Here is a 27,570-nt window from a genome sequence, read left to right as displayed (position 1 = left end):
GATCCTTTGTCTGGACCACACCAGTACTCATGGATGATTCTTTTTCTGGACCATAGTCTATTTGTGGGTGATCCTTTGTCTGGACCATAGTCTATTTGTGGGTGATCCTTTGTCTGGACCATAGTCTATTTGTGGGTGATCCTTTGTCTGGACCACACCAGTACTCATGGGTGATCCTTTGTCTGGACCACACCAGTACTCATGGGTGATCCTTTGTCTGGACCACACCAGTACTCATGGGTGATCCTTTGTCTGGACCACACCAGTACTCATGGATGATTCTTTTTCTGGACCATAGTCTATTTGTGGGTGATCCTTTGTCTGGACCATAGTCTATTTGTGGGTGATCCTTTGTCTGGACCATACCAGTACTCCTGGGTGATCCTTTGTCTGGACCATACCAGTACTCATGGATGATTCTTTGTCTGGACCATACCAGTACTCCTGGGTGATCCTTTGTCTGGACCATAGTCTATTTGTGGGTGATCCTTTGTCTGGACCATACCAGTACTCATGGATGATTCTTTTTCTGGACCATAGTCTATTTGTGGGTGATCCTTTGTCTGGACCATAGTCTATTTGTGGGTGATCTTTTGTCTGGACCACACCAGTACTCATGGGTGATCCTTTGTCTGGACCACACCAGTACTCATGGATGATTCTTTTTCTGGACCATAGTCTATTTGTGGGTGATCCTTTGTCTGGACCATAGTCTATTTGTGGGTGATCCTTTGTCTGGACCATAGTCTATTTGTGGGTGATCCTTTGTCTGGACCACACCAGTACTCATGGGTGATCCTTTGTCTGGACCACACCAGTACTCATGGGTGATCCTTTGTCTGGACCACACCAGTACTCATGGGTGATCCTTTGTCTGGACCACACCAGTACTCATGGATGATTCTTTTTCTGGACCATAGTCTATTTGTGGGTGATCCTTTGTCTGGACCATAGTCTATTTGTGGGTGATCCTTTGTCTGGACCATAGTCTATTTTTCGGGTGATCCTTTGTCTGGACCATACCAGTACTCCTGGGTGATCCTTTGTCTGGACCACACCAGTACTCATGGATGATTCTTTGTCTGGACCATAGTCTATTTGTGGGTGATCCTTTGTCTGGACCATACCAGTACTCATGGGTGATCCTTTGTCTTTACCATGCTAGTACTTGTAGGTAATGCTATGTTTGGACCATACCAGCACTTGTGGTTTATCCTTTGCCTGTCCCATACCTTTATTTGTTGGTCATTCTTTGTCCAGCTCACACCAGTACTTTGGTACTTCCATACCAGTCCTCATGGGTCATCCTGTACTCAGACCACACTAGTACTCATGGCTTTCAGAAAGGTGAACCTGAGTGTGTAGGACATTTGACTGCTGTGGCTGACACCAACTGCCAGGACCTGAACTACTGTGGACCTGAGTGTGTAGGACATTTGACTGCTGTGGCTGACACCAACTACTAGGACCTGAACTACTGTGGACCTGAGTGTGTAGGACATTTGACTGCTGTGGCTGACACCAACTACCAGGACCTGAACTACTGTGGACCTGAACTACACTTGACTGCTGTGGCTGACACTAACTACCAGGACCTGAACTACTGTCAACCTGTGTGTGGGACATTTGACTGCTGTGGCTGACACCAACTACCAGGACCTGAACTACTGTCAACCTGAGTGTGTAGGACATTTGACTGCTGTGGCTGACAACTACCAGGACTACCAGGACCTGAACTACTGTCAACCTGAGTGTGTAGGACATTTGACTGCTGTGGCTGACACCAACTGTCAACCTGAGTGTGTAGGACATTTGACTGCTGTGGCTGACACCAACTACCAGGACCTGAACTACTGTCAACCTGAGTGTGTAGGACATTTGACTGCTGTGGCTGACACCAACTACCAGGACCTGAACTACTGTCAACCTGAGTGTGTAGGACATTTGACTGCTGTGGCTGACACCAACTACCAGGACCTGAACTACTGTCAACCTGAGTGTGTAGGACATTTGACTGCTGTGGCTGGCACCAACTACCAGGACCTGAACTACTGTCAACCTGAGTGTGTAGGACATTTGACTGCTGTGGCTGACACCAACTACCAGGACCTGAACTACTGTCAACCTGTGTGACTGCTGTGGGACATTTGACTGCTGTGGCTGACACCAACTACCAGGACCTGAACTACTGTCAACCTGAGTGTGTAGGACATTTGACTGCTGTGGCTGGCACCAACTACCAGGACCTGAACTACTCTCAACCTGAGTGTGTAGGACATTTGACTGCTGTGGCTGGCACCAACTACCAGGACCTGAACTACTCTCAACCTGAGTGTGTAGGACATTTGACTGCTGTGGCTGACACCAACTACCAGGACCTGAACTACTCTCAACCTGAGTGTGTAGGACATTTGACTGCTGTGGCTGACACCAACTACCAGGACCTGAACTACTGTCAACCTGAGTGTGTAGGACATTTGACTGCTGTGGCTGACACCAACTACCAGGACCTGCACTACTGTGGAGCTGTCTCCCTCCATCACATCACACAAGACAGAGCCTTGGGACACACAATGACAAACACCTGTGTAATATAATTACTTTATTGATACAGGTAGCAAAATAGATGATAATTGTTGGCTAAACTGATGATGATGTGAAAATTGTACAAAATGGCAGAATAACATTATTGACAGCATTCATCTGAGTAGATATGTACATATTTCAGATCGTTTCCAGTGTGACAGTAGACTACTACAGAGTAGTGGTGTTGCCTACAAGCCGAGGCGACACACAGATGTCTGTTTGATGTATAATAAGCTACAAGGCACGACTATCACAGACTTGTGAAGCACAGAAAGACATCTAGGAATAAAATATGCAATAATTCAGTGTATAGAGCATGGCAGTAAATAACAACCTTACAACAAGAGAAATATTATGTACAATATTATGTATATATTTCATTATGAATTCTTTATTATGTTAAACAATATTATGTCATATCATGGTCCCTGCTTTGAGACAGTCTCCCAGTCACACACACAGAGAATGTTCTGTGACGCCATCTCGTTGTTGAAGGTCCTCTACAGTGTGACCAACTCTGCTGCCTTGTAGAGATTATATCACAGGAGACACGGAAGTGTGCCTGCCCAACATCGACCTCACATACACAGTTTCCCGTGGCTTCTGAACATTCACTATTTCCGGGGTTTCCAGAAACACTTTATATTTTCCCAGTGTATCACACATACAATTGTTCCATTTACTGTGCTCACGCAAGTCCAAATAATCCATCTAAGAAGTCAGAGATTCAAACAGTTGCCATGGCAACCACATGAAACTGGGATCCAATCAACAGGTTTTGTGTATAACTTTGGTAGAAAGATGCAATGTTTGTTCAACACTTGGGGGGCCTGTCATTCTGTGTACTGTAAAGATGGTGACTTCAGCAATCTACATTGGTGGAGGCCCCTGGGTGTAGCGCAACATCGGCGACAGTGACTGCTGCAGGTTGTTGGCAAGGACGCAGCTGTACTCATCCTCACAGATAGGGACCAGGCAGGCCATGCCCAGCAGCAGCAGTAACAACAGCTGGAGTGGCAATGCTGTCCGCAACACTCGCGCAAACAGCGGTGCCCGTCGTCGCCGGAGGGACACGATATCACGTGCGGTATTTAAACTGAAAGAGTTGAAAGTAGAGTGTGACACTGTGTCCATGACAACACACATAAGTGATAAACAGCGATGTAGATCATTGAGTGATGTGACGGTGATGAACAGGGAGATGATCTGATGCAATAGGGAACAATGATGGAAGTAATTAGAAAAGAATATTTCTTTAACCATTTCAGAAATATTTAAAGTGATTACTGAAGTATTACACCATCAGTGTGAAAGATTTTGAAAGGGAAATCTTGATGAATTACAACTAATTGCCCATTGTTTGAAAGATGGCACATGGAACTATGAGATCAGCTTGTTTAGTGAAGCATGAGTACTGCAGAAGGTATGGAGGGTGAGAAGGTTACAAATGGAATGAGCGATGATTAGAACGGAGCTTTGTTGACATCAGCCATCTGGTTGGCATAGTGATATATTGTCTGCTATATGTCTCCTGCTCCAGTATTACACCAGCTCCAGAAGCGTGACCTGTATATATGTATATGGACATTCTGCTATGTTATACAGCTTATACATGCAACTGCAAGCCCTATCTACTGCAATAAAGAAGATGTCTATCCATAACCAAATATTCCTCTTCATCATACCAGCTTATAAATGTCACTAAAGGAACCTACATATCCAGACAGCTCGTATATGAAGCTGCGGGAGTTAGTCCTGTTTACACTGCCCTGATGCCCTGAACAGTAGTCTAGCTGCGGGAGTTAGTCCTGTTTACACTGCCCTGATGCCCTGAACAGTATTCTAGCTGCGGGAGTTAGTCCTGTTTACACTGCCCTGATGCCCTGAACAGTAGTCTAGCTGCGGAGTTAGTCCTGTTTACACTGCCCTGATGCCCTGAACAGTATTCTAGCTGCGGGAGTTAGTCCTGTTTACACTGCCCTGATGCCCTGAACAGTATTCTAGCTGCGGGAGTTAGTCCTGTTTACACTGCCCTGATGTCCTGAACAGTATTCTAGCTGCGGGAGTTAGTCCTGTTTACACTGCCCTGATGCCCTGAACAGTAGTCTAGCTGCGTGAGTTAGTCCTGTTTACACTGCCCTGATGCCCTGAACAGTAGTCTAGCTGCGTGAGTTAGTCCTGTTTACACTGCCCTGATGCCCTGAACCGTATTCTAGCTGCAGGAGTTAGTCCTGTTTACACTGCCCTGATGCCCTGAACAGTAGTCTAGCTGCGTGAGTTAGTCCTGTTTACACTGTCCTGATGCCCTGAACCGTATTCTAGCTGCGGGAGTTAGTCCTGTTTACACTGCCCTGATGCCCTGAACCGTATTCTAGTTGTTGCAGAGACAGCGTAGGTGTTTCTCCTTCCATCCATAGTGGATACTTGGCTTGTTTTAATTCTCATTTTCATAAAATTAATTAAAGTTTTTAATGAATCTATCTGCAAGTGTGCTTCAGTTACATATAACACTGGTGACAAAAGTGGCAATCACACACACACGATACATGTGACACAAACGTGATCCAGAAGTGATTCACGTGATACACGTGATGCTTCCGTGACAATCACATATGTGACTCTCACACACACTAGTGAAATGTGTCCACGATATAAGCCTACACTAGTGAACAGTTTGCACAATGTATAAAGAAGAAAGTTGTCATGCAAAGCAATGTGTTGACAAATGCCTTAAACAGGCATTGAAGGAACTGACTACTCATTTCTGAAAGTTGAACTAAACTGATAGAAAATGTAAAACAACAACAAATCAAGATGCAGGAATCTGTTTCCAAGTTCTAGAAGATGTTCTGCTGTCAGTGATCATCACAGAACTGTGGAGGAAGGAGGTAGACTGAACAACAAATGACGGATGTGTCAAGGTTGAAGCAAACATAAAGTCAGAGTAAAACCATTGAGGCTGTCGCGCACAAGCTGTGCACCACGGCAACAGAAGGGAGTGCCCACAGGAACAACTCTCCGAGAACTTGTCATGGTCAAGGCCAAATGGGCAAGCATCAGTGAGTGTCTAGCTACAGAAGGCGCTGGAGACCTACAGCTGCTATGTTAACTTGTGTTTGATACTCGCATCAACTACACATATTTCTGTTACATGCTTTCATCCCAGGGAGGACTTTCAGGGGACATACCAATACAAGGGCGTGTTACTGGTGAGACTTTAGTATGTATGTTGGTGCATCAGTGCTGGTGTTAGACATGCGGAACCTTTGTGTGTGGTTTTGAGGTAGTGCCCGTGGTTGATGGTGTGACTACCTGCAGGAGAGTGCCTGTGTGTAACTGTTGGTATCGTAGGAGAGTGCCTGTGTGTAACTGTTGATACCTGCAGGAGAGTGACTGTTGGTACCTGTGGGAGAGTGCCTGTGTGTGACTGTCGGTACCTGTAGGAGAGAGTCTGTGTGTGACTGATGGTACCTGCAGGAAAGTGTCTGCATGTGACTGATGGTACCTCCAGGAGAGTTCCTGTGTGTGACTGATGGTACCTGCAGGAGAGTGCCTGTGTGTGTCTGATGGTACCTGCAGGAGAGTTCCTGTGTGTGTCTGATGGTATCTGTAGGAGAGTGACTGTTAGTACCTGTAGGAGAGCGCCTGCATGTGTGACTGATGGTACCTGTAGGAGAGTTCCTGTGTGTGACTGATGGTACCTGTAGGAGAGTTCCTGTGTGTGACTGATGGTACCTGCAGGAGAGCTGACTGATGGTACCTGCAGGAGAGTTCCTGTGTGTGACTGATGGTACCTGCAGGAGAGTTCCTGTGTGTGACTGATGGTACCTGCAGGAGAGTTCCTGTGTGTGACTGATGGTACCTGCAGGAGAGTTCCTGTGTGTGACTGATGGTACCTGCAGGAGAGCTCCTGTGTGTGACTGATGGTACCTGTAGGAGAGCGTCTGCATGTGACTGATGGTACCTGCAGGAGAGTTCCTGTGTGTGACTGATGGTACCTGCAGGAGAGTTCCTGTGTGTGACTGATGGTACCTGTAGGAGAGCGTCTGCATGTGACTGATGGTACCTGTAGGAGAGCGTCTGCATGTGACTGATGGTACCTGCAGGAGAGAGTCTGCGTGTAACTGATGGTACCTGTAGGAGAGAGTCTGTGTGTAACTGTTGGTACCTGCAGGAGAGAGTCTGTGTGTAACTGTTGGTACCTGCAGGAGAGAGTCTGTGTGTAACTGTTGGTACCTGTAGGAGAGAGTCTGCGTGTGACTGATGGTACCTGTAGGAGAGCGTCTGCATGTGACTGATGGTACCTGCAGGAGAGAGTGTGTGTAACTGTTGGTACCTGTAGGAGAGAGTCTGCTGTGTAACTGTTGGTACCTGTAGGAGAGCGTCTGCATGTGACTGATGGTACCTGTGGAGTGATGTGACTGATGGTACCTGCAGGAGAGAGTGTGTGTAACTGTTGGTACCTGTAGGAGAGCGTCTGCATGTGACTGATGGTACCTGTAGGAGAGCGTCTGCATGTGACTGATGGTACCTGTAGGAGAGCGTCTGCATGTGACTGATGGTACCTGCAGGAGAGAGTGTGTGTAACTGTTGGTACCTGTAGGAGAGTGCTTGTTTGGACTAATAATGTTGGAGGAGGAGGTGGTAGAGGTAGAGTGTCAGACCAATATAAGCCATGTTGCTGTTGATGTTCTACACTAATGTTGTTACCAACACCCATGCAATGCAGGTACTTCCCAGAGTGCGAGATTGCTAAGTCGTGCACTGCCCCTGCACATTGATCTATCTAAACCCAGTCCTCTTGGGCAGCCATATTGGAGTCTGAGGCAGCACAAAGGTAGTAACGATGCACCAAAGCAAACATTGAACATGCTGAGAATCATGACCCAGAAGTCTGGGCCCCTCCCCTCTCCCTCCAAGGAATGGGGAAGGAGTGGTAGGGGAATGGTATTTACTTGTCAGTTTCGTCCGCTGGCTGGAGCAGGGGTCGAGTGTCTCCAAACAGAAGCTGTAGAAAGCAACACAATCATATTTATAGGGGAGATAACTGAAGTAAGGATGGTTATGCGTTACAAGGTTTACAACTACAAATTACCCACAGATTGTTGGCTGTACTATCAGTATACTGACATGTCTACAGTATGGAGGAGCTTCCTGCACACAACAAATACTTAGTGCTTCTGGCCAGAGTGCTGCTCGCTTTCTAGGCTGCTCAGCATACAACATTTAAGTTGACAAAAAAATCTTGAATGCCCTTGATTTTGATTCCTGTAATGATTGCATGACTCTGATTCTCCTGCGTACCTGTCGTGAGAGGGCAAAGGGTGATCGATTCCTCACTCTCAAGGAGGATCCTGGCCTCAGTAGGGATGACCTTGGACTGCTTGATCGTGATCCTCGCGATGTCCCAGAGGATACATCTGATACATCTAAGTTTGCTGGCTGGAACAACCCAAAACAACTACAGATCAGCTAAAAACACACTTTATCCAAACTATTTAGGTCCCAAGTACATATGAAATGTTTGAACAACTTAACCCTTCAGTTAGCAGGAGTTCCTAAGACAACTACTCACCGATGCCCGAGCAGAGATGTGTAGCTTGTTCTCCAGACTAGAGATATAGGATGATGTCAGCCGAAGTAATGCCCTTACACGGTTGGCAATGATGTGCATTTTATCTTTGGCATTAACCATCTCCTGTGAGTCAGTGTTCATATACAGCTGGTCTGTGGTGTCCTTGATGGCCAGGATCTTAGGCTGGTTCCTCTCCAGCTCTCCATGCAGCTCCTGCAACAGTCCTCCACATCATACTGGGTATCATCACAGAAGGTACCACTTTACAGGGTACCACCTGACAGGGTACCAGTATACAGGGTACAGTCATGTAGGGCTACCATCATATCGTCATATAATAAGCCAACATCAGGTAGAGATATGGACTTATCATCAGCTGGTTATATTGACTTACTATCAATCGGTTGAACTGACTTACCATCAATTGGTTGTACTGACTTACCAGGTTGTACTGACTTGCCATCAGCTGGTTGTACTGACTTGCCATCAGCTGGTTGTACTGACTTGCCATCAGCTGGTTGTACTGACTTACCATCAGCTGACTGTACTGACTTACCATCAGCTGGTTGTACTGACTTACCATCAGCTGGCTGTACTGACTTACCATCAGCTGGTTGTACTGACTTACCATCAGCTGGCTGTACTGACTTACCATCAGCTGGTTGTACTGACTTACCATCAGCTGGTTGTACTGACTTACCATCAATCTGTTGTACTGCAGCCACAGGTGTGTCTCATCAGCATTCAGCTTAATGGGCTCACACTTCTGCATCCTGTTCTCGATGCTCTCCAGCCACATGTAGCGGTCATGTATTTCATGATGGAACTCCTGACTCTGCAGCAGGGCCACCTGCAGGCCACGGTGGACACTATCAGCCCGTGAGTTGACTGCCTCCCATCGTTCGTTCATCTGTCGGAGTTTCTCCTGCATATCACGGCCATCTGCTGTGGAGAGGTTGATGAAGTTCTTGCTGATGAGGTTGATGGACAACACCCGGGCTTTCTTTGACTCCAGCTGCACCAGGAAGTCCTGAAACACATGTTTGTGATTGTCCACAGATCTGGCATAAACTCATTCCCATAAGATTCTTGCATATCATCTCACCTTGTACTGTCTGATGACACTTTCCAGTTCTGCCATGTCGCCAGGCAACGGTTGCTGGGCTGACTGCACGTCATCTCACCTTGTACTGTCTGATGACACTTTCCAGTTCTGCCATGTCGCCAGGCAACGGTTGCTGGGCTGACTGCACGTCATCTCACCTTGTACTGTCTGATAACACTGTCCAGTTCTGCCATGTCGCCAGGCAACGGTTGCTGGGCTGACTGCACGTCATCTCACCTTGTACTGTCTGATGACACTTTCCAGTTCTGCCATGTCGCCAGGCAGGCAGCGGTTGCTGGGCTGACTGCCGCGTCATGCTCATCTCACCTTGTACTGTCTGATGACACTTTCCAGTTCTGCCATGTTGCCAGGTAACGGTTGTTGGGCTGACTGCATGTCAACTCACCTTGTACTGTCTGATGACACTGTCCAGTTCTGCCATGTCGCCAGGCAACGGTTGTTGGGCTGACTGCATGTCAACTCACCTTGTACTGTCTGATGACACTTTCCAGTTCTGCCATGTCGCCAGGCAACGGTTGCTGGGCTGACTGCAGGGCCTCGGCCTCATCCAGCCAGGCCAGCATGTTGTCCAGGTCGACCCGGAACTGTGTCTGGTCCTGGCGCTCGGTCACCACCTTGTACTCACGCTCCGTGACACGCAGCTGGAGGATCTCCCAACGCTGCACAACACCTGCAGACAACCGAGGCAGTCAGTGTACATACATAACAGGCAGTCTTCTGAACATATGTACATGAGAAACTGAACAAGAGAAACTTACTTCTGACTTGAGTGTCAAGATAATTCATTCGTGTCTGGCCTGTCTCCGACTTGAGGCGCTGCTCCAGACGTTGAACTGTCTCAATCGCCCGCTCACAATCGGACCGATAACTATGCTGCAACACAGAGGGGAATACTGGTGTATTTAGTGTCAGCTGCCACTCCCTTCAAAGGATTAACACTCAATGTCAGTGTGACACAATAAAGAGGTACTCCAGACAAATGTGTGCTGCAAATGGCTACAGAGACATACACGGCAGAAATATGGAGGACATACGAGACTACTGCTGTCTGCTCCGGAGGAGATCTGCCTCTCGGCCACAAGCAGCTTCCCTGCAGCATCCTCAATAGCATCCCCAAGCTTGTTGAGGAGGGGGTCATACTTGGCTGTCTTCCCCTTCTGACCCAACTCCGACTTCATCTTCTGTCGCTTCTCAACTCGCTTGCTGGCATCTGCAACAATAAATGGTGAGTATGTAAGTAGCTTTCTCTTCTTGCATCCTGTCAATCCATGTAAACCCATCAGCTCCCCCTGTGTCCATGTACAGTGTTAAGGTCACCCAGTGACAATCGCTCGTTATGCATCACCTGTGTCTAGAGTTGATGATCGTGGCATTGTGCGACGTTTCTGTGGGGGGCTCTCTGGTGGGGAACTGGCCAAGTAGGCCTCCAGCTCTGTGACATCCAAGTCTACTGTGGCTGATGTATCCTGCATCTGTCTCCGCCGCACATCGACAGATGTGACACTCATCTCCTGCAGAAGCAGAGAGCCCAGAGTAAGTTCAGGACAGTCATATGGCAAAATATTACTATCTTTTGTTTTAATGAAACAAAGAAATTAGAAGCAACCAATTCAATAAAGACTCTAACTGACGCTCTAAGTTCTGAGTGTCTGCTACCACCATTGGAGATGGCTGAGTCAACTGTCCCAGAATTCTATAATAATCTGAGGCACAAGGCGTAACTTCTCTGAGGGAAGACTGTTGGTAATGACAGCAACGTGGGTACCTACCTCCTCATCAGGATTCACCATGGTACTCCTCTGCTCAAACAGACGTGTCTCCTCAATCTGAAAACAATCAGTAGACAGTTCACTCTCCAGCACAGTCCCCTGACCAGTAAAACATCCATATTCACACCACCTATCCATATAACAACGACTATGCACTACTACATTCAACCAGGAGAATGGAAACAGTGCATCATGTATAAGCAGCAGTGATGCCAATGCCCCATACCCTACACCCCGTGTGTGTTGTATAGAGTACACTGCCACCTGTGTTCTACCATGTGTCCTGCCTTCTACCCACCTGTGTTATACCATGTGTCCTGCCTTCTACCCACTTGTGTTCTACCATGTGTCCTGCCTTCTACCCACCTGTGTTATACCACATGTCCTGCCTTCTACCCACCTGTGTTATACCATGTGTCCTGCCTTCTACCCACCTGTGTTATACCATGTGTCCTGCCTTCTACCCACCTGTGTTATACCATGTGTCCTGCCTTCTACCCACCTGTGTTATACCATGTGTCCTGCCTTCTACCCACCTGTGAATTACCATGTGTGTCCTGCCTTCTACCCACCTGTGTTATACCATGTGTCCTGCCTTCTACCCACCTGTGTTCTACCATGTGTTCTGCCTTCTACCCACCTGTGTTATACCATGTGTCCTGCCTTCTACCCACCTGTGTTCTACCATGTGTCCTGCCTTCTACCCACCTGTTTCCTGCCTTCATACCATGTGTCCTGCCTGCCTCCTCCTACCCACCTGTGTTTATACCACACCTGTCCTGCCTTCCATACCCCCACCTGTGTTATACCATGTGTCCTGCCTTCTACCCACCTGTGTTATACCATGTGTCCTGCCTTCTAAGTGTCCTGCCTTCTATTTTATACCACATGTCCTGCCTTCTACCCACCTGTTATACCATGTGTCCTGCCTTCTACCCACCTATGTTTTACCCTGCCTTTTACCCACCTGTGTTATACCATGTGTCCTGCCTTCTACCTGCCTGTGTTATACCATGTGTTCCGCCTTCTACCTGCCTGTGTTATACCATGTGTCCTGCCTTCTACCCACCTGTGTTATACCATGTGTCCTAACTTCTACCCACCTGTGTTATACCATGTGACCGGCCTTCTACCCACCTGTGTTCTACCATGTGTCATGCCTTCTACCCACCTGTGTTCTACCATGTGTCCTGCCTTCTACCCACCTGTGTTATACCATGTGTCCTGCCTTCTACCCACCTGTGTTGTAGATGACACCTGTATGTTGTACACAGTGGCCTGCTCCAGAACCTGCTTCCAGCGTCGCCGTATCTCCTCCAGGTCCCCCTGCACCTGCACCACCTCGTCAGCATCACCTTTCTGCATCAAGTATACAGCTGACTGGTCCAGGTACTCAAACCTGCTCCTCTTTGAATTGATCTCCTCCACCAGTCTCTGAAGACAAAATACACAAAGTTGTGTACCATGACACACCAATATCTGTACCATGATACACCAATGTCTGTACCATGATACACCAATGTTTGTACCATGATACACCAATGTCTGTACCATGATACACCAATGTCTGTACCATGATACACCAATGTCTACACACCAACCATCACATACTGTTACATCCACTATCTTACACTGATCTGGGCCTGCTGTGTTGCCATGTCTCCACTGGAGTGCCGCTGGATGGTGTTCAGTTGAGACTCTATCTCTATCAGCCAGGTCATCAGGGATGTTTGTGTGCTGCTAAAGTCTGTGCGGATGCTGGTGGAGTTGCGGAGGCATTTCATGATGGAGGTGACGCGCTTCTGCAGATGGTCCCACCGATCATTGACATCCTGCATGCTGGCCCGCAGACTGCCATTGGTGTCTGTGCGTCCCTCCCTGGCCAGACGCCGGTACTGCTTGTTGATGTGCTCCAGCTCTCCCAGGTGGTTGAGCACGTTGCGCTGGAGGGTCTGTGGGAGAAGGAAGAAGGAGGGTAACTGTGCTGAACTGGGAATGAAACAATGTGTAGTTTGTAGTTGTTTGAATGGAGAAGGGATTATAGTTTAGTTGTGATGAATTGGACTGACCTCATATTTCCTGATCTCCTCTTTGGTGAGTTCCACAGACACATCTTCCACACTGTAGGTGCCGACCTCAGTTTCAACATCAATCAGCCAGTCACTGAAGGTCTTACAGTCTTGCTTGAACACTTCCCAAAGCTGCCAACTCTCTTCAATCCTACAATACACCATACAGATCTGTGAGCTCAATCTTACAACACCCCATGAAGATCTTTGACCTCAGTTCTACAATACACCATGAAGATCAGTGACCTCAATACTACAATACACCATGAACATCTGTGACTTCAATTCTACAACACCCTATGAAGATCAGTGACCTTAATTCTACAACACTCCATGAAGATCAGTGACCTCAATTCTACAACACCCCATGAACACCTGTGACCTCAATTCTACAATACACCATACAGATCAGTGACCTCAATCTTAAACACCTCACAGAAACGGTGGCATCAATCAAATATACATTTGTGACCAGTAGAACAATTCCTGTAGATCACTGACCTCAATCTTACATTACACTTACATGATGGCTGCACATTGATCCAGACTTATGCATGCTCAACACATTTGATATATTGTATGGCCACTTGCATAAAAGTAATGTTTATATACTGTATATGTGCATTGCCCAAACTTAATATTGTATGTTAGAAATTCTAGACTGTCATACACCCTGTTTGAAGACATACAATCTCCAATGTGGGACCTGATATGGTGCCCTGTCTCTCTCACCTTGCCCGCCTCTCCGGGGACAGCTTACAGATGGAGCGCAAGCGCTGGTCCAGGGTTTTGCGAGCATGCTGCAAAGCGTTGTACTCAATGTCTGTTGGGCAGGCGTCGGAGTCATGGAGCAACACCTCACACAGGTTGAGTACTGACGCCACACCAGCACTGTGCTGCTCGATGTCCTTCTGTAACTCCTGCAACACACAACGTCACACTTCATTGTATTTCTTGGTTTATGATTCTCATTTCATTAACTATAAAGGTAAAAGAAAAACAACATCACACAAATCAAACAATTGACAAAATTGACTCGCATCACACATGAAGCAGTAAAATCCCCACCTGTTGTTGGTGAATCTTTGTCTGTATCTCTTGCCAATCACAATCACTGTAGACTATAGCGCCACCTACTTCTTGTTCCATATCTGACAACCATCTGCTCAGGTTGCGCATACTGATGTCTAGTTGTCTTACAGCAAGCACCGTCTCATGCAGCTTCCTCTTTCTGTAACAAAGGCAGGCCAATGAGCCACGGTGACACATGTTGCCGAGAGAGTGGGTGGGGGTGCTCGTGCTATTCACTTCAGTAACATACGTAGAAACGGCTCACCTGAAGCTGACAACTGACTGCAAGTGTTGCCATCTATCATCAAGTTTCTCAATACGGTGTTCAATGTCCGAGGCACGGATGTCACTGCTGACCTTCATCAGCCGATGACCTTGATCCATTAGCTGGTTCTTCTCTCTTTCCTTTGCCATAAGCTTGTCTTGCACCTCCTGGAGATCAGACAAAAATAACTTTACATTCTTAAAGGAGGACTAAAAGGTTGACTTGAACACTGCTCAAATTCAGCTCATAAACAGACCTACAGACTACATAAACAACACTTAGTCAACACAGAGAGACACCTGACATTAGCCTGTAGATTTAGACAGTGGACAATGACAGATTTTGTCAACACAAAGAGACAGCTGACATTAGCCTGTGTCAACACAGAGAGACAGCTGACATTAGCTTGTGTCAACACAGAGAGACAGCTGACATTAGCCTGTGTCAACACAGAGAGACAGCTGACATTAGCTTGTGTCAACACAGAGAGAGCTGACATTGACCTGTGTCAACACAGACAGACAGCTGACATTAGCTTGTGTCAACACAGAGAGACAGCTGACATTAGCCTGTGTCAACACAGAGAGACACCTGAAATTGACCTGTGTCAACACAGAGAGACACCTGACATTAAGCTTGTGTCAACACAGAGAGACAGCTGACATTAGCCTGTGTCAACACAGAGAGACAGCTGACATTAGCTTGTGTCAACACAGAGAGACAGCTGACATTAGCCTGACATTAGCCTGTTGATTTAGACAGTGGACAATGACAGATTTTGCCAACACAAAGAGACAGCTGACATTAGCTTGTGTCAACACAGAGAGACAGCTGACATTAGCCCGTGTCAACACAGACAGCTGACATTAGCCTGTGTCAACAGACAGACAGCTGACATAAGCCCGTGTCAACACAGAGAGACAGCTGACATTAGCCTGACATTAGCTTGTGTCAACACAGAGAGACAGCTGACATTAGCTTGTGTCAACACAGAGAGACAGCTGACATTAGCCTGTGTCAACACAGACGGCTGACATTAGCCCGTGTCAACACATAGAGACAGCTGACATTAGCCTGACATTAGCTTGTGTCAACACAGAGAGACAGCTGACATTAGCCTGACATTAGCTTGTGTCAACACAGAGAGACAGCTGACATTAGCCTGACATTAGCTTGTGTCAACACAGAGAGACAGCTGACTTTAGCTTGTGTCAACACAGAGAGACAGCTGACATTAGCTTGTGTCAACACAGAGAGACAGCTGACATTAGCCTGACATTAGCTTGTGTCAACACATAGAGACAGCTGACATTAGCCTGACATTAGCTTGTGTCAACACAGAGAGACAGCTGACATTAGCCTGACATTAGCTTGTGTCAACACAGAGAGACAGCTGACATTAGCCTGACATTAGCTTGTGTCAACACAGAGAGACAGCTGACTTTAGCTTGTGTCAACACAGAGAGAGCTGACATTGACCTGTGTCAACACAGACAGACAGCTGACATTAGCACATGTCAACACAGAGAGACAGCTGACATTGGCCTGTGTCAACACAGATAGACACCTGACATTAGCCTGACATTAGCTTGTGTCAACACAGAGAGACAGCTGAAATAGACCTGTGTCAACACAGAGAGACACCTGACATTAGCTTGTGTCAACACAGAGAGACAGCTGACATTAGCTTGTGTCAACACAGAGAGACAGCTGACATTAGCCTGTGTCAACACAGACAGACAGCTGACATTAGCCTGACATTTGCCTGTGTCAACACAGAGAGACAGCTGACATTAGCCTGACATTGGCCCGTGTCAACAAAGAGAGACAGCTGACATTCGCCTGTGTCAACACAGAGAGACAGCTGACATTAGCTTGTGTGAACACAGAGAGACAGCTGACATAAGCCCGTGTCAACACAGATAGACAGCTGACATTAGCCTGTGTCAACACAGAGAGACAGCTGACATTAGCCTGACATTAGCTTGTGTCAACACAGAGAGACAGCTGACATTAGCTTGTGTCAACACAGATAGACAGCTGACATTAGCCTGACATTAGCTTGTGTCAACACAGAGAGACAGCTGATATTAGCTTGTGTCAACACAGAGAGACAGCTGACATTAGCCTGTGTCAACACAGAGAGACAGCTGACTTTAGCTTGTGTCAACACAGAGAGACAGCTGACATTAGCCTGTGTCAACACAGAGAGACAGCTGACATTAGCTTTTGCCAACACACAGAGAGACAGCTGACATTAGCCTATGTCAACACAGAACACAGACAGCTGACATTAGCAGCTGACATTAGCCTGACAGAGAGACAGCTGACATTAGCCTGACATTAGCTGTCACACAATGAGACAGCTGCCAACACAGATAGACAGAGACAGCTGACATCAGCCTGACATACGATGTCAACACAGAGAGACAGCTGACATTAGCCTGACATTAGCTTGTGCCAACACACAGAGAGACAGCTGACATCAGCCTATGTCAACACAGAGAGACAGCTGACATTAGCATATGTCAACACACAGAGACAGCTGACATTAGCTTGTGCCAACACAGAGAGACAGCTGACATTAGCTTGTGCCAACACACAGAGAGACAGCTGACATTAGCCTATGTCAACACAGAGAGACAGCTGACATTAGCCTGTGTCAACACAGAGAGACAGCTGACATTAGCTTGTGCCAACACACAGAGAGACAGCTGACATTAGCCTATGTCAACACAGACAGCTGACATTAGCCTCACATTAGCTTTTGCCAACACACAGAGAGACAGCTGACATTAGCCTATGTCAACACACAGAGACAGCTGACATTAGCTTGTGCCAACACAGAGAGACAGCTGACATCAGCCTATGTCAACACAGAGAGACAGCCGACATTAGCCTGTGTCAACACAGAGAGACAGCTGATATTAGCCTATGTCAACACACAGAGACAGCTGACATTAGCTTTTGCCAACACACAGAGAGACAGCTGACATTAGCCTATGTCAACACACAGAGACAGCTGACATTAGCTTGTGTCAACACAGAGAGACAGCTGATATTAGCTTGTGCCAACACACAGAGAGACAGCTGACATCAGCCTGACATTAGCCTGACATTAGCCTGACATTAGCTTGTGTCAACACACAGAGAGACAGCTGACATCAGCCTGTTGATGGAGACAGTGAATTGATCTGACAATGTAAAGGGGTTAATCTGAGTTTCATAGCCTGATTTGGACAGTTAGTGCACACAATTTGTGGCAGTAATATTCATTATTTGAAAATTCATCTAGATTAGTATGACATCCTGCCATTTGCCATTGTCAGACATCTAACCAATGTCCCAGTGAATACGCTGATACGTCCACACAATGGCCTACCCACCTACCAGAGACAGGGAAGCCCTCTATACAATATATATGTGTGAGTGTAAATAGTGACAGCTAGAGGGCAGCACCCCCTGATACCACCTTTGAAAACAGATCTACAGTGCCATAAAACATAAGATGGACAATTCCATCAGTTTAATATGGTTCCACAAGATCAGAAATCATCCTTCTTGTCACTTCATACTGGGCTTCTTGCCACCTACCTTCTCCTGTGTTGCTGTATAGAGAGAGCGAGAGATTGAGCTGTATCCACACAGAGAGCTGTATAGAGAGACAGAGCTGACCCACTACCGTTTAGACAGAGGCAGCATATGGCCACCACATGGGCTGGCTTCACATCCACTTGCCCCACCCAGGGGGAATACAGTCAGTAACTACACTGGAGTGATGTAATCACATGTGGCTTCACGCACACCCTTCTAATGTGGACACTGATTTAACGAACACTGTTTATAGCAAATATTTAATTACTATATAATTGGGACATTGAAAGAGCAGAACACTTTGTTAAGTGAACTGTGTTATATCTTGAGTTGATATTGTGATACCTGAACATTTGGTATAGTGGACAATGTGATTCCTAGACACTTCAGTAAGTGGACACTGGGAAATGTGGACACTTCACACAGTTTATACTATGATACCTAGAAATCTCACAAAACAGACACTGTGACACAAGATCACTTATAAAAGTGGACACTGTAATACATTGACACTACATAAAGTGGACATTGTAATATCTTGCATTTAAAGGTATACAAAACTTTTAATCGTGCAGCCAGTGCCAGGTCATAATATCTTTAATCGTTCTAGACATTTTTAAATATTAGAATGTTACATGTGACAATGAATGAATTTCCTGCTATAGATGTTTTGGATGTTGTTCCTATGTGTGGATATTAGTGGATGCAAGGTAACTGCCTGATATTGTATTTGTAACTTGTTTGGATGTAATTATGACATTTACATTTTCTTTTCAGTCATTTGCTGAACGTGTGAGGGATCAATCATCCTGGTTACTGATCAAATTGTTCCATGCATAAAAATTATCTGGCAGTAGCAATAAATTATTCCAAGTGATTATATTTTATGAAATATATTTAGCAAAAGCTGCAAATATAAAAATAACTTGATCTTGGGATCTGCGTATAAAACTTTGCCTAGCAAGACAGAAAATACAATGGTAAATCATCATGTCAAGTGATAATTTATCTCAGATTTCACATTTTATTGACCAAGTTGACCATCAGCTATTTGTTTACGAGAAGTCTCTCAAGGGATACTGCATCCTTTTGTACTGGGCATAATCCTGATGTTCACCAACAGCTTCATGCTTTACGCGTACTATTATTATTATTATCTTTATATAGCCCACATATCCAGGCAACTAGTGCTTGCTCAAGGCACTGGTATTTTTTCCCCTCGATCATTGGATGTCAGTCTCAACAGCACATCATGTTATCCATCTCAACTCCCTGGGGGAATGTGTTAATCAACATATATCAGTTCAGCTGTAACTCTTTATTGTATATCCTTTGTAATGAGTCAGCTTGTCATTCTTTGATTCTACAGTACATGTCATGCAAGACAGCAAGAACAGAGCGGAACGTAAATAAAACCTGTTGAAATTATGGTCCATGATAGTCAAATGTGTATTCCGCGAAGAAACAAATGATTCATATTTCGACGCTTTCAAAGCTGGAGTTTTGTTTCTCTTTGACAAATCGACACATTGATACATGGACACTTATTAGATAGGACACTGTGATAGCTTGACACTTATTAGATAGGACACTGTGATAGCTGGACACTTCATAAAGAGAACAATGAAAAACTCAAGATACTATAGAAAGAAAATATTCTCTTAAGTGGCGCTGTCGTATTTATTACTTGTTAAAAGGGGACAGAGAATTATCAACAGCAATAGAAGACACTTCTGGAAAGTCATCTGGTATATCACATCAAAATTGAGTCAGCTGTAAGAATCTGTCACAAAGTGACAAGGGAATCACACAGGTTACAGGTGAGGCTACAGTGGGACAGAGTACAGTGAACTAAGGTGTAACAAGGCTAAGTGTAAAGGGTACAGTGGGACAGAGTACAGTGAACTAAGGGGGAACAAGGCTAAGTGTAAAGGCTACAGTGGGACAGAGTACAGTGAACTAAGGGGGAACAAGGCTAAGTGTAAAGGGTACAGTGGGACAGAGTACAGTGAACTAAGGGGTAACAAGGCTAAGTGTAAAGGGTACAGTGGGACAGAGTACAGTGAACTAAGGGGGAACAAGGCTAAGTGTAAAGGCTACAGTGGGACAGAGTACAGTGAACTAAGGGGGAACAAGGCTAAGTGTAAAGGCTACAGTGGGACAGAGTACAGTGAACTAAGGGGGAACAAGGCTAAGTGTAAAGGGTACAGTGGGACAGAGTACAGTGAACTAAGGGGGAACAAGGCTAAGTGTAAAGGGTACAGTGGGACAGAGTACAGTGAACTAAGGGGGAACAAGGCTAAGTGTAAAGGCTACAGTGGGACAGAGTACAGTGAACTAAGGGGGAACAAGGCTAAGTGTAAAGGCTACAGTGGGACAGAGTACAGTGAACTAAGGGGGAACAAGGCTAAGTGTAAAGGGTACAGTGGGACAGAGTACAGTGAAACTAAGGTGTAACTAGGCTAAGTGTAAAGGGTACAGTGGGACAGAGTACAGTGAACTAAGGGGGAACAAGGATAAGTGTAAAGGGTACAGTGGGACAGAGTACAGTGAACTAAGGGGGAACAAGGCTAAGTGTAAAGGGTACAGTGGGACAGAGTAGTGTGGAAGGGTTTAGTGTAAAGTTTAAATGTGACAGGGTACTGTGTCAGTCTAAGTAAACTTAGACTCAGTATTATTCGTTACACTGCTCTACTAAGTCTAACAAAACCTTGTTGAAGGTCGCGTCAGGTAACCTTTGAGCGACATATGACCGTCCAATCAAATGCGAGATGACAGAACAGATTTAACCAATCAGACAACGGCTACTATTTAGTGTTCGTCGGGACTTACAAAATGGATTTACTCTTCCCCGGTCGCCAACACTGATCTCACAACAAATGAAAACCCGCATAAAACACAGATGTTTGACCTGCAGAATATACGCTTTTGGGTTTCTGTTGACATGTGCATCACTCAGAAGTGATCGTACGGAAAAGAGCATTTGGAGTCATTCGGGTACAAATGTTTTTCGAGGTAAAAGGTATGTGTGAATGTCAGCTTTTGCGATTTGGTAAGCTGTGTTCTGATTGGTCAATTGAAAAGGTTACCCGACGGGACATTCCACAAGCTTTTGTTAGACTCAGTGTAGCAGTGTAACGAATAATACTGAGCCTAAGTTTACTTAGACTGGGTACTGTGTAAAATCTACAAATGTACTCACAGTTTCAAGTCTGTTGAGGAGATCCTCCACATGCATCTCTAGGCTTGTAGTCACAGTGATCTCCATGTCCTTTATCCAGTCCAGGAAGTCCTGGACCTGGTCAGAGAAGCCAGACCAGCGACACATGGCATCTCGGAGGCGCTGTTCCCGGAGTAGTGTCTGACTGGCCAGCTCATTCCACTGCTTGTTGAGGAGGCGGATCCGCTGGGCCAAGACATTCATGTCCTCTGAGTGGATCCTTCGGGACAGATTCCTCTCCCGTGACAACAGTTGTTGGCGGCGGTCCTCCGAGTTGGCAAATGATGTTGCTATATCCTGTAGAAGCAAAGGCACACTACTCATGAATGGCATGTTCACGGCAGCAAATGTCTGGGGGGGAGGGGCTGGTCTAATCTATGGTTAGCAATGTCAGGGGAGGGGCTAGTCTAATCTATGGTTAGCAATGTCAGGGGAGGGGGCTAGTCTAATCTATGGTTAGCAATGTCTGGGGGAGGGGCTAGTCTAATCTATGGTTAGCAATGTCTGGGGGAGGGACTGGTCTATGGTTAGAAATGTCTGGGGGAGGGGCTGGTCTAATCTATGGTTAGGGAATGTCTGGGGGGAGGCTGCTGGTCTAATCTATGGTTAGCAATGTCTGGGGGAGGGGCTGGTCTAATCTATGTTAGGTCTGGGGGAGGGGCTGGTCTAATCTATGGTTAGAATGTCTGGGGGAGGGGCTGGTCTAATCTATGGTTAGCAATGTCTGGGGAGGGGCTGATCTAATCTATGGTTAGAATGTCTAGGGGAGGGGCTGGTCTAATCTATGGTTAGCAATGTCTTGGGGAGAGGCTGGTCTAATCTATGGTTAGCAATGTCTGGGGGAGGGGCTGGTCTAATCTATGGTTAGCAATGTCTGTCTGGGGAGGGGCTGGTCTAATCTATGGTTAGCAATGTCTGGGGGAGGGGCTGGTCTAATCTATGGTTAGCAATGTCTTGGGGAGAGGCTGGTCTAATCTATGGTTAGCAATGTCTGGGGGAGGGGCTGGTCTAATCTATGGTTAGCAATGTCTGGGGGAGAATCTATGGCTGGGGGAGGGCTCTAATCTATGGTTAGCAATGTCTGGGGGAGGGGCTGGTCTAATCTATGGTTAGCAATGTCTGGGGGGGGCTGGTCTAATCTATGGTTAGCAATGTCTGGGGAGGGGCTGGTCTAATCTGGTCTAATCTATGGTTAGCAATGTCTGGGGGGGGGGCTGGTCTAATCTATGGTTAGCAATGTCTGGGGGAGGGGCTGGTCTAATCTATGGTTAGCAATGTCTGGGGGAGGGGCTGGTCTAATCTATGGTTAGCAATGTCTGGGGGAGGGGCTGGTCTAATCTATGGTTAGCAATGTCTGGGGGAGGGGCTGGTCTAATCTATGGTTAGCAATGTCTGGGGGAGGGGCTGGTCTAATCTATGGTTAGCAATGTCTGGGGAGGGGCTGGTCTAATCTATGGTTCTATAGGTTAGCAATGTCTGGGGGAGGGGCTGGTCTAATCTATGGTTAGCAATGTCTGGGGGGGAGGGCTGGTCTAATCTATGGTTAGCAATGTCTGGGGAGGGGCTGATCTAATCTATGGTTAGCAATGTCTGGGGGAGGGGCTGGTCTAATCTATGGTTAGCAATGTCTGGGGAGGGGCTGGTCTAATCTATGGTTAGCAATGTCTGGGGGAGGGGCTGGTCTAATCTATGGTTAGCAATGTCTGGGGGAGGGGCTGGTCTAATCTATGGTTAGCAATGTCTGGGGAGGGGGCTATGGTTAGCAATGTCTGGGGGAGGGCTGGTCTAATCTATGGTTAGCAATGTCTGGGGAGGGGCTGGTCTAATCTATGGTTAGCAAATGTCTGGGGGAGAGGCTGGTCTAATCTATGGTTAGCAATGTCTGGGGGAGGGGCTGGTCTAATCTATGGTTAGCAATGTCTGGGGGAGGGGCTAGTCGATTACAAGTATGGTTAGCAATGTCTGGAGGGGAGGGGCTGGTCTAATCTATGGTTAGAATGTCTGGGGGAGGGGCTGGTCTAATCTATGGTTAGAAATGTCTGGGGAGGGGCTGGTCAAATCTATGGTTAGCAATGTCTGGGGGAGGGGCTAGTCGATTACAAAGTATGGTTAGCAATGTCTGGGGGAGGGGCTGGTAATTACAAGTATGGTTAGCAATGTCTGGAATGTCTGGAGGGAGGGGCTGGTCTAATCTATGGTTAGAATGTCTGGGGGAGGGGCTGGTCTAATCTATGGTTAGAATGTCTGGGGGAGGGGCTGGTCTAATCTATGGTTAGCAATGTCTGGGGAGGGGCTAGTCGATTACAAGTATGGTTAGCAATGTCTGGAGGGAGGGGCTGGTCTAATCTATGGTTAGAATGTCTGGGGGGAGGGGCTGGTCTAATCTATGGTTAGAATGTCTGAGGGAGGGGCTGGTCTAATTTATTGTTAGCAATGTCTGGGGAGGGGCTGGTCTAATCTATGGTTAGAATGTCTGGGGGAGGGGCTGGTCCAATCTATGGTTAGCAATGTCTGGGGGAGGGGCTGGTCTAATCTATGGTTAGAATGTCTGGGGGGAGGGGCTGGTCTAATCTATGATTAGAATGTCTGGGGGGAGGGGCTGGTCTAATCTAAGGTTAGCAATGTCTGAGGTAACTAGCAAGGACACTGGACATGGAAACCTGTGTATTTGCAAAATTACCTTAAAATATCACATGCACAGTCAGCAACGTTTCAGTGTTATCACATGAGTGGAGTCGAGGCCAGTACATGTCCGGGCCCTCTGTGTAGGGTGACATGACCTCTGCCAGAGTAAACTTTATATTTCTTACTTCAGTGGGCTGGTGTGACATGTTTCGCCAGCAGCCTTATTTCTTCTTTATTCTGTATAAGGCTGCATCTCCACTGTCTAATTATAAGTAGCTGTACGTGCTACCCACAGCCAATTCACTACCTCCTAATAACAATTTGTTACCTGCCTGCAAGGAGTCCACACTTTCTGATGAAGATCGGTCTTGCTTCAGGTTAGCACTCTCCTAATATATTCATTCTACATCTATATTTGATTGCCAGTATAATAATTATATCGAATATAGTACTTAACTATCAATCAGGTAATGTAATCTCACGTTAGTAACTCCCAGGCATATCTCTATGACTAATGTACACACTGCACTGGCATAACATGTAAGAGAGTGTATGAAAGGCAAGCATTGTATACAGTGAGACCTCGGATACCCGGACCCCAGATATCTGGAAACCTCGCCTTCCGGTCATTTTTTAGAAAAAACCATTCTCTTACGTTATAAAAGTGACTGTCTATAACGGATATTCGGTTTCCGTTTCCGGACGGTACATTTTACAAACAAACCGGCTAAATCAACGCAAAATTGACTCACCTATCCGCACGAAGCTTTGATCTACCGCTAACCGTGTGAAGGGAAGTGCGAGAGTCCCACGTGTTTTGACACGAGACGTGGTGTCATATATTATTGTGTCTAATATAGCTTCTCTAAATATCATATTTATTGTAGCAACAAACTGGCTTGCTTATTTTACCCCATTCAACAATCACGAACTGATTACCGCCTCGTTTTCCATTGACTGCTAGTTTACAGTAACATCGGTAAAAATGTGTGAATTTAAATGGTTTCCGTATTTTACCCCAGTCCGTATAACCTTAGGGTTGATTATATATATTTTACATAAAAACTGTAAATAAAATTCTTTGGGTTAAATAATAGTATTCTGTATTATATTTTACTGACGACTAAGGCCAGAATTCGGCCCCGCTATATTATTGTGCATGTTTGAACTTGTTCGGCGGAAACGGTGCACAGCTGATTGCTATTTCCGGCTTTGTGTAATGGTGACAAATACGCACGGTAATCTTAATCCCTGCAAATAATACAATGCCCAGCAAAAACAACTTATAACTTAAAAGGTAAATAATCTTGTCTAGTGATGTTTAATTGCAAATTTGACGTCTCTACTGACAAAGTCGTCTTCTGTTGTTTGTTCACGCGAAGTGATATGATGCTGTTTATTCAGTCAAAGCAATAAAAGTGCAGTGTGTCGATATTCAAGCCAGTTATGTTGTGATGCTGTTTTTGAATGTCTATACATGTATAATAAACCCTTGATGATCATAAATATTTTGGATTTTCCTTGAGGTGTATGAAAACCAAAAATCCAGATATCCGGATATTCAATTATCCGGACGATTTACGTAAAAACGAATGTGTCCGGATATCCGAGGTCTCACTGTATATGTCATATCATAAAACACACTACACCAAGATGACACTGACCTCGCGCCCTATGTGTGACGTCTGTATGTCATCACTTCATCATAACGCCCTACCATGCCTAGCCCATTAGTGGTTATATGTATTTTGCATATTTTACTCAAACCATTATTTTAACTATTATACCGTACATTGATTTCATGAGCACTTCTGGACAATCGTTCATCATTTATTTAACTAAGCCATCCCCCATGCTGAGCCCAGTGGATAGCAAGGGTCGTATCTCAGGGGAAGTTGGATATGACAGGTGAGTGGTATATTTTACCTTGCTGTTGTTGAGATCTGCCTGGAGATTGTCGTACACTGTAGGGAGATCTGCCGCCAGGATCTGCCGAGTCTCCCTGAGCCATGCCAGGATGTCGTCAATGTCCTCCTCACACTCCTGCCACTCCTGCAGAAGCTCCTCCAGATGCAGGCGGTGGTGCTCAAGGCGGCTGTAGCTGTCACACCAGCTGCGCTCCAGCTGTTCCATGTTGACCTTCACCTGGTCCTTCGCCACTGGGTCAGCCCGCTGCTGGAGGTCACGGCCGATCTCGTGAATCTGTCTGAAGCTGTGCTCCTGTAGCTGGAACTCTTGCTGAGTGGTCTGCCATAGTGAACCAAGAACTAATGATGCATCTCACTTAAACTTGTTGTGTTCAGTAATGATTATGTAATGCGTGGGTGAGTAAGATGCTCCAGGGAAGTTACAGTTGGGTACACACTGTGAAAATCTGGACTTTATCTTGACATGTTTACCCCTCATCCACCTCATCACCACAAATCAGATTTTAATGTACAAAACTCATCACTACTAACTGTAACCAATGTAGTAGCTACTACTGACCTTGACCTTCTGTAGCATGCTGTTTATCTGTTGTAGTGAGGCTGTTTCGAACTCAAACTCTTGCATTGTCTTGTCCTCTAGCCAGACTCGGAGTTGCTGACTTAGGTTGTTGTAGGTGTTCCACTGCTGTATGCTGTTGTCAATGATGACTTTCCGTTGGTTGGCCCGGCGCACCACACTCCTCCATTGCTCTGACAGGAGGTGAAGCTTCTGCTGAAACTCTGCTGGGTCATCAATGTCTCCTGCCTGCAGCATCTTCCCACCATCACTGATAATGGCATGAAGCACCTGTTGCCGACTGTACATCTCGGAATCAAATTTCTGAAATGGCAGAAAATTCCAGCATAAGAATCCACTTGTGAAGCAAAAGGTATCCTATAGCCACAAATACTAATTTCCTACAGTGTGCACAGACACGGTCACACTTATTTCTCTCTCAAACAGCAGAAGTTTCTTTACCTGGCACATCTTCTGCTGATCCCGGAGGTCCACCAGATTTCCGGCAATGTCTACTGCCAGGTCCTGTTCTGTCTGGGCCAGGAATGTCATCCAGGAGTCACACTTGGAACTGAAGTCCTGCTGCACCAACACATTGGCTTGAAGACTCTTGCTTCTCTCCCCACAGCAGCTGTAGAGTCGGTGCCAGCGGTGGTTCAGGTCACTAAGACGCTGTGCATCACGGTCACCCAGAGCCAGTTTGTAGCCCATGATGTTCAAACTGTCAAGTTTGGCATAATTGTTGGTGAACTGAGTCTGTAGGTCCTTCAGCTGGTTTAAACGGTCTCTCAGGTCAATCTCATCTGATGACTTGTTTGGATCTGCTTGCTCCAGGACAACCTCAGCATGATCCAGGAAGATGCGGAGGACTTCAAATGCATCCCTGAACTGCTCTAGTGAAGTCAGGTCATCTTGGAGGGCTTCCATGTTCTGGGCCAGGACATGGCGGAGTCCAAGGAGTCTCTGTTCAAGTCCGGAGTGTCTGGACGTCATCATCAGGATTGAGGATGGCTCCATACTTTTGGCAAGGTCATCACTAAGATGACACAGTTGAGAAACCCGACTCTGGATGTTGTCAAACTCTGCCTGTAATGTCTACAACACACGATAAATTATTAGTTCATAAACATTAGTATCTATACTTTGTGAGTTTGTGTACAAAATGAAGAGAAGACCTTTGAGTACA

General features: G+C 46.1%; 1 protein-coding gene and 1 long non-coding RNA gene across 3 annotated transcripts in view; both read right to left on the bottom strand.

The window, feature by feature from the left end:
* Positions 1-2,589: 2,589 nt before the first annotated feature.
* The window catches only part of LOC124279324 (nesprin-1-like), a 28,261-nt gene continuing 3,280 nt past the window's right edge, over positions 2,590-27,570 (bottom strand). Inside the window, exons 6-25 of one of the 2 annotated variants that reach the window (XM_046715135.1) lie at positions 26,847-27,479; positions 26,388-26,708; positions 25,827-26,147; positions 21,258-21,572; positions 14,462-14,628; positions 14,194-14,356; positions 13,858-14,045; positions 13,126-13,276; positions 12,688-13,008; positions 12,296-12,490; positions 11,057-11,113; positions 10,633-10,798; positions 10,322-10,497; positions 10,046-10,160; positions 9,752-9,957; positions 8,862-9,191; positions 8,162-8,374; positions 7,891-8,028; positions 7,542-7,594; positions 2,590-3,682 (exon numbers count right to left, since the gene is read on the bottom strand). In XM_046715135.1, the coding sequence (XP_046571091.1) occupies positions 3,457-3,682; positions 7,542-7,594; positions 7,891-8,028; positions 8,162-8,374; positions 8,862-9,191; positions 9,752-9,957; positions 10,046-10,160; positions 10,322-10,497; positions 10,633-10,798; positions 11,057-11,113; positions 12,296-12,490; positions 12,688-13,008; positions 13,126-13,276; positions 13,858-14,045; positions 14,194-14,356; positions 14,462-14,628; positions 21,258-21,572; positions 25,827-26,147; positions 26,388-26,708; positions 26,847-27,479 (4,455 nt within the window). In that variant the 3' untranslated portion in view covers positions 2,590-3,456. The remainder of the gene's footprint in view (positions 3,683-7,541; positions 7,595-7,890; positions 8,029-8,161; positions 8,375-8,861; positions 9,192-9,751; positions 9,958-10,045; positions 10,161-10,321; positions 10,498-10,632; positions 10,799-11,056; positions 11,114-12,295; positions 12,491-12,687; positions 13,009-13,125; positions 13,277-13,857; positions 14,046-14,193; positions 14,357-14,461; positions 14,629-21,257; positions 21,573-25,826; positions 26,148-26,387; positions 26,709-26,846; positions 27,480-27,570) is intronic. The other variant, XM_046715136.1, reaches the window with a different exon arrangement.
* Positions 3,689-7,535, bottom strand: LOC124279327. Its single transcript, XR_006899337.1, has 4 exons — positions 7,184-7,535; positions 6,381-6,618; positions 6,218-6,321; positions 3,689-5,965 (listed from the first exon to the last, which is right to left on the bottom strand). It is a non-coding gene; the product is annotated as an uncharacterized LOC124279327 (long non-coding RNA).

Source organism: Haliotis rubra, unplaced genomic scaffold (assembly GCF_003918875.1).
Source record: "Haliotis rubra isolate DU_JTF1 unplaced genomic scaffold, ASM391887v1 Scf25, whole genome shotgun sequence".
Classification (NCBI taxonomy): domain Eukaryota; kingdom Metazoa; phylum Mollusca; class Gastropoda; order Lepetellida; family Haliotidae; genus Haliotis; species Haliotis rubra.
Note: the sequence above shows the minus strand (reverse complement) of the source record. Positions and strands in the feature narration are given on the sequence as shown.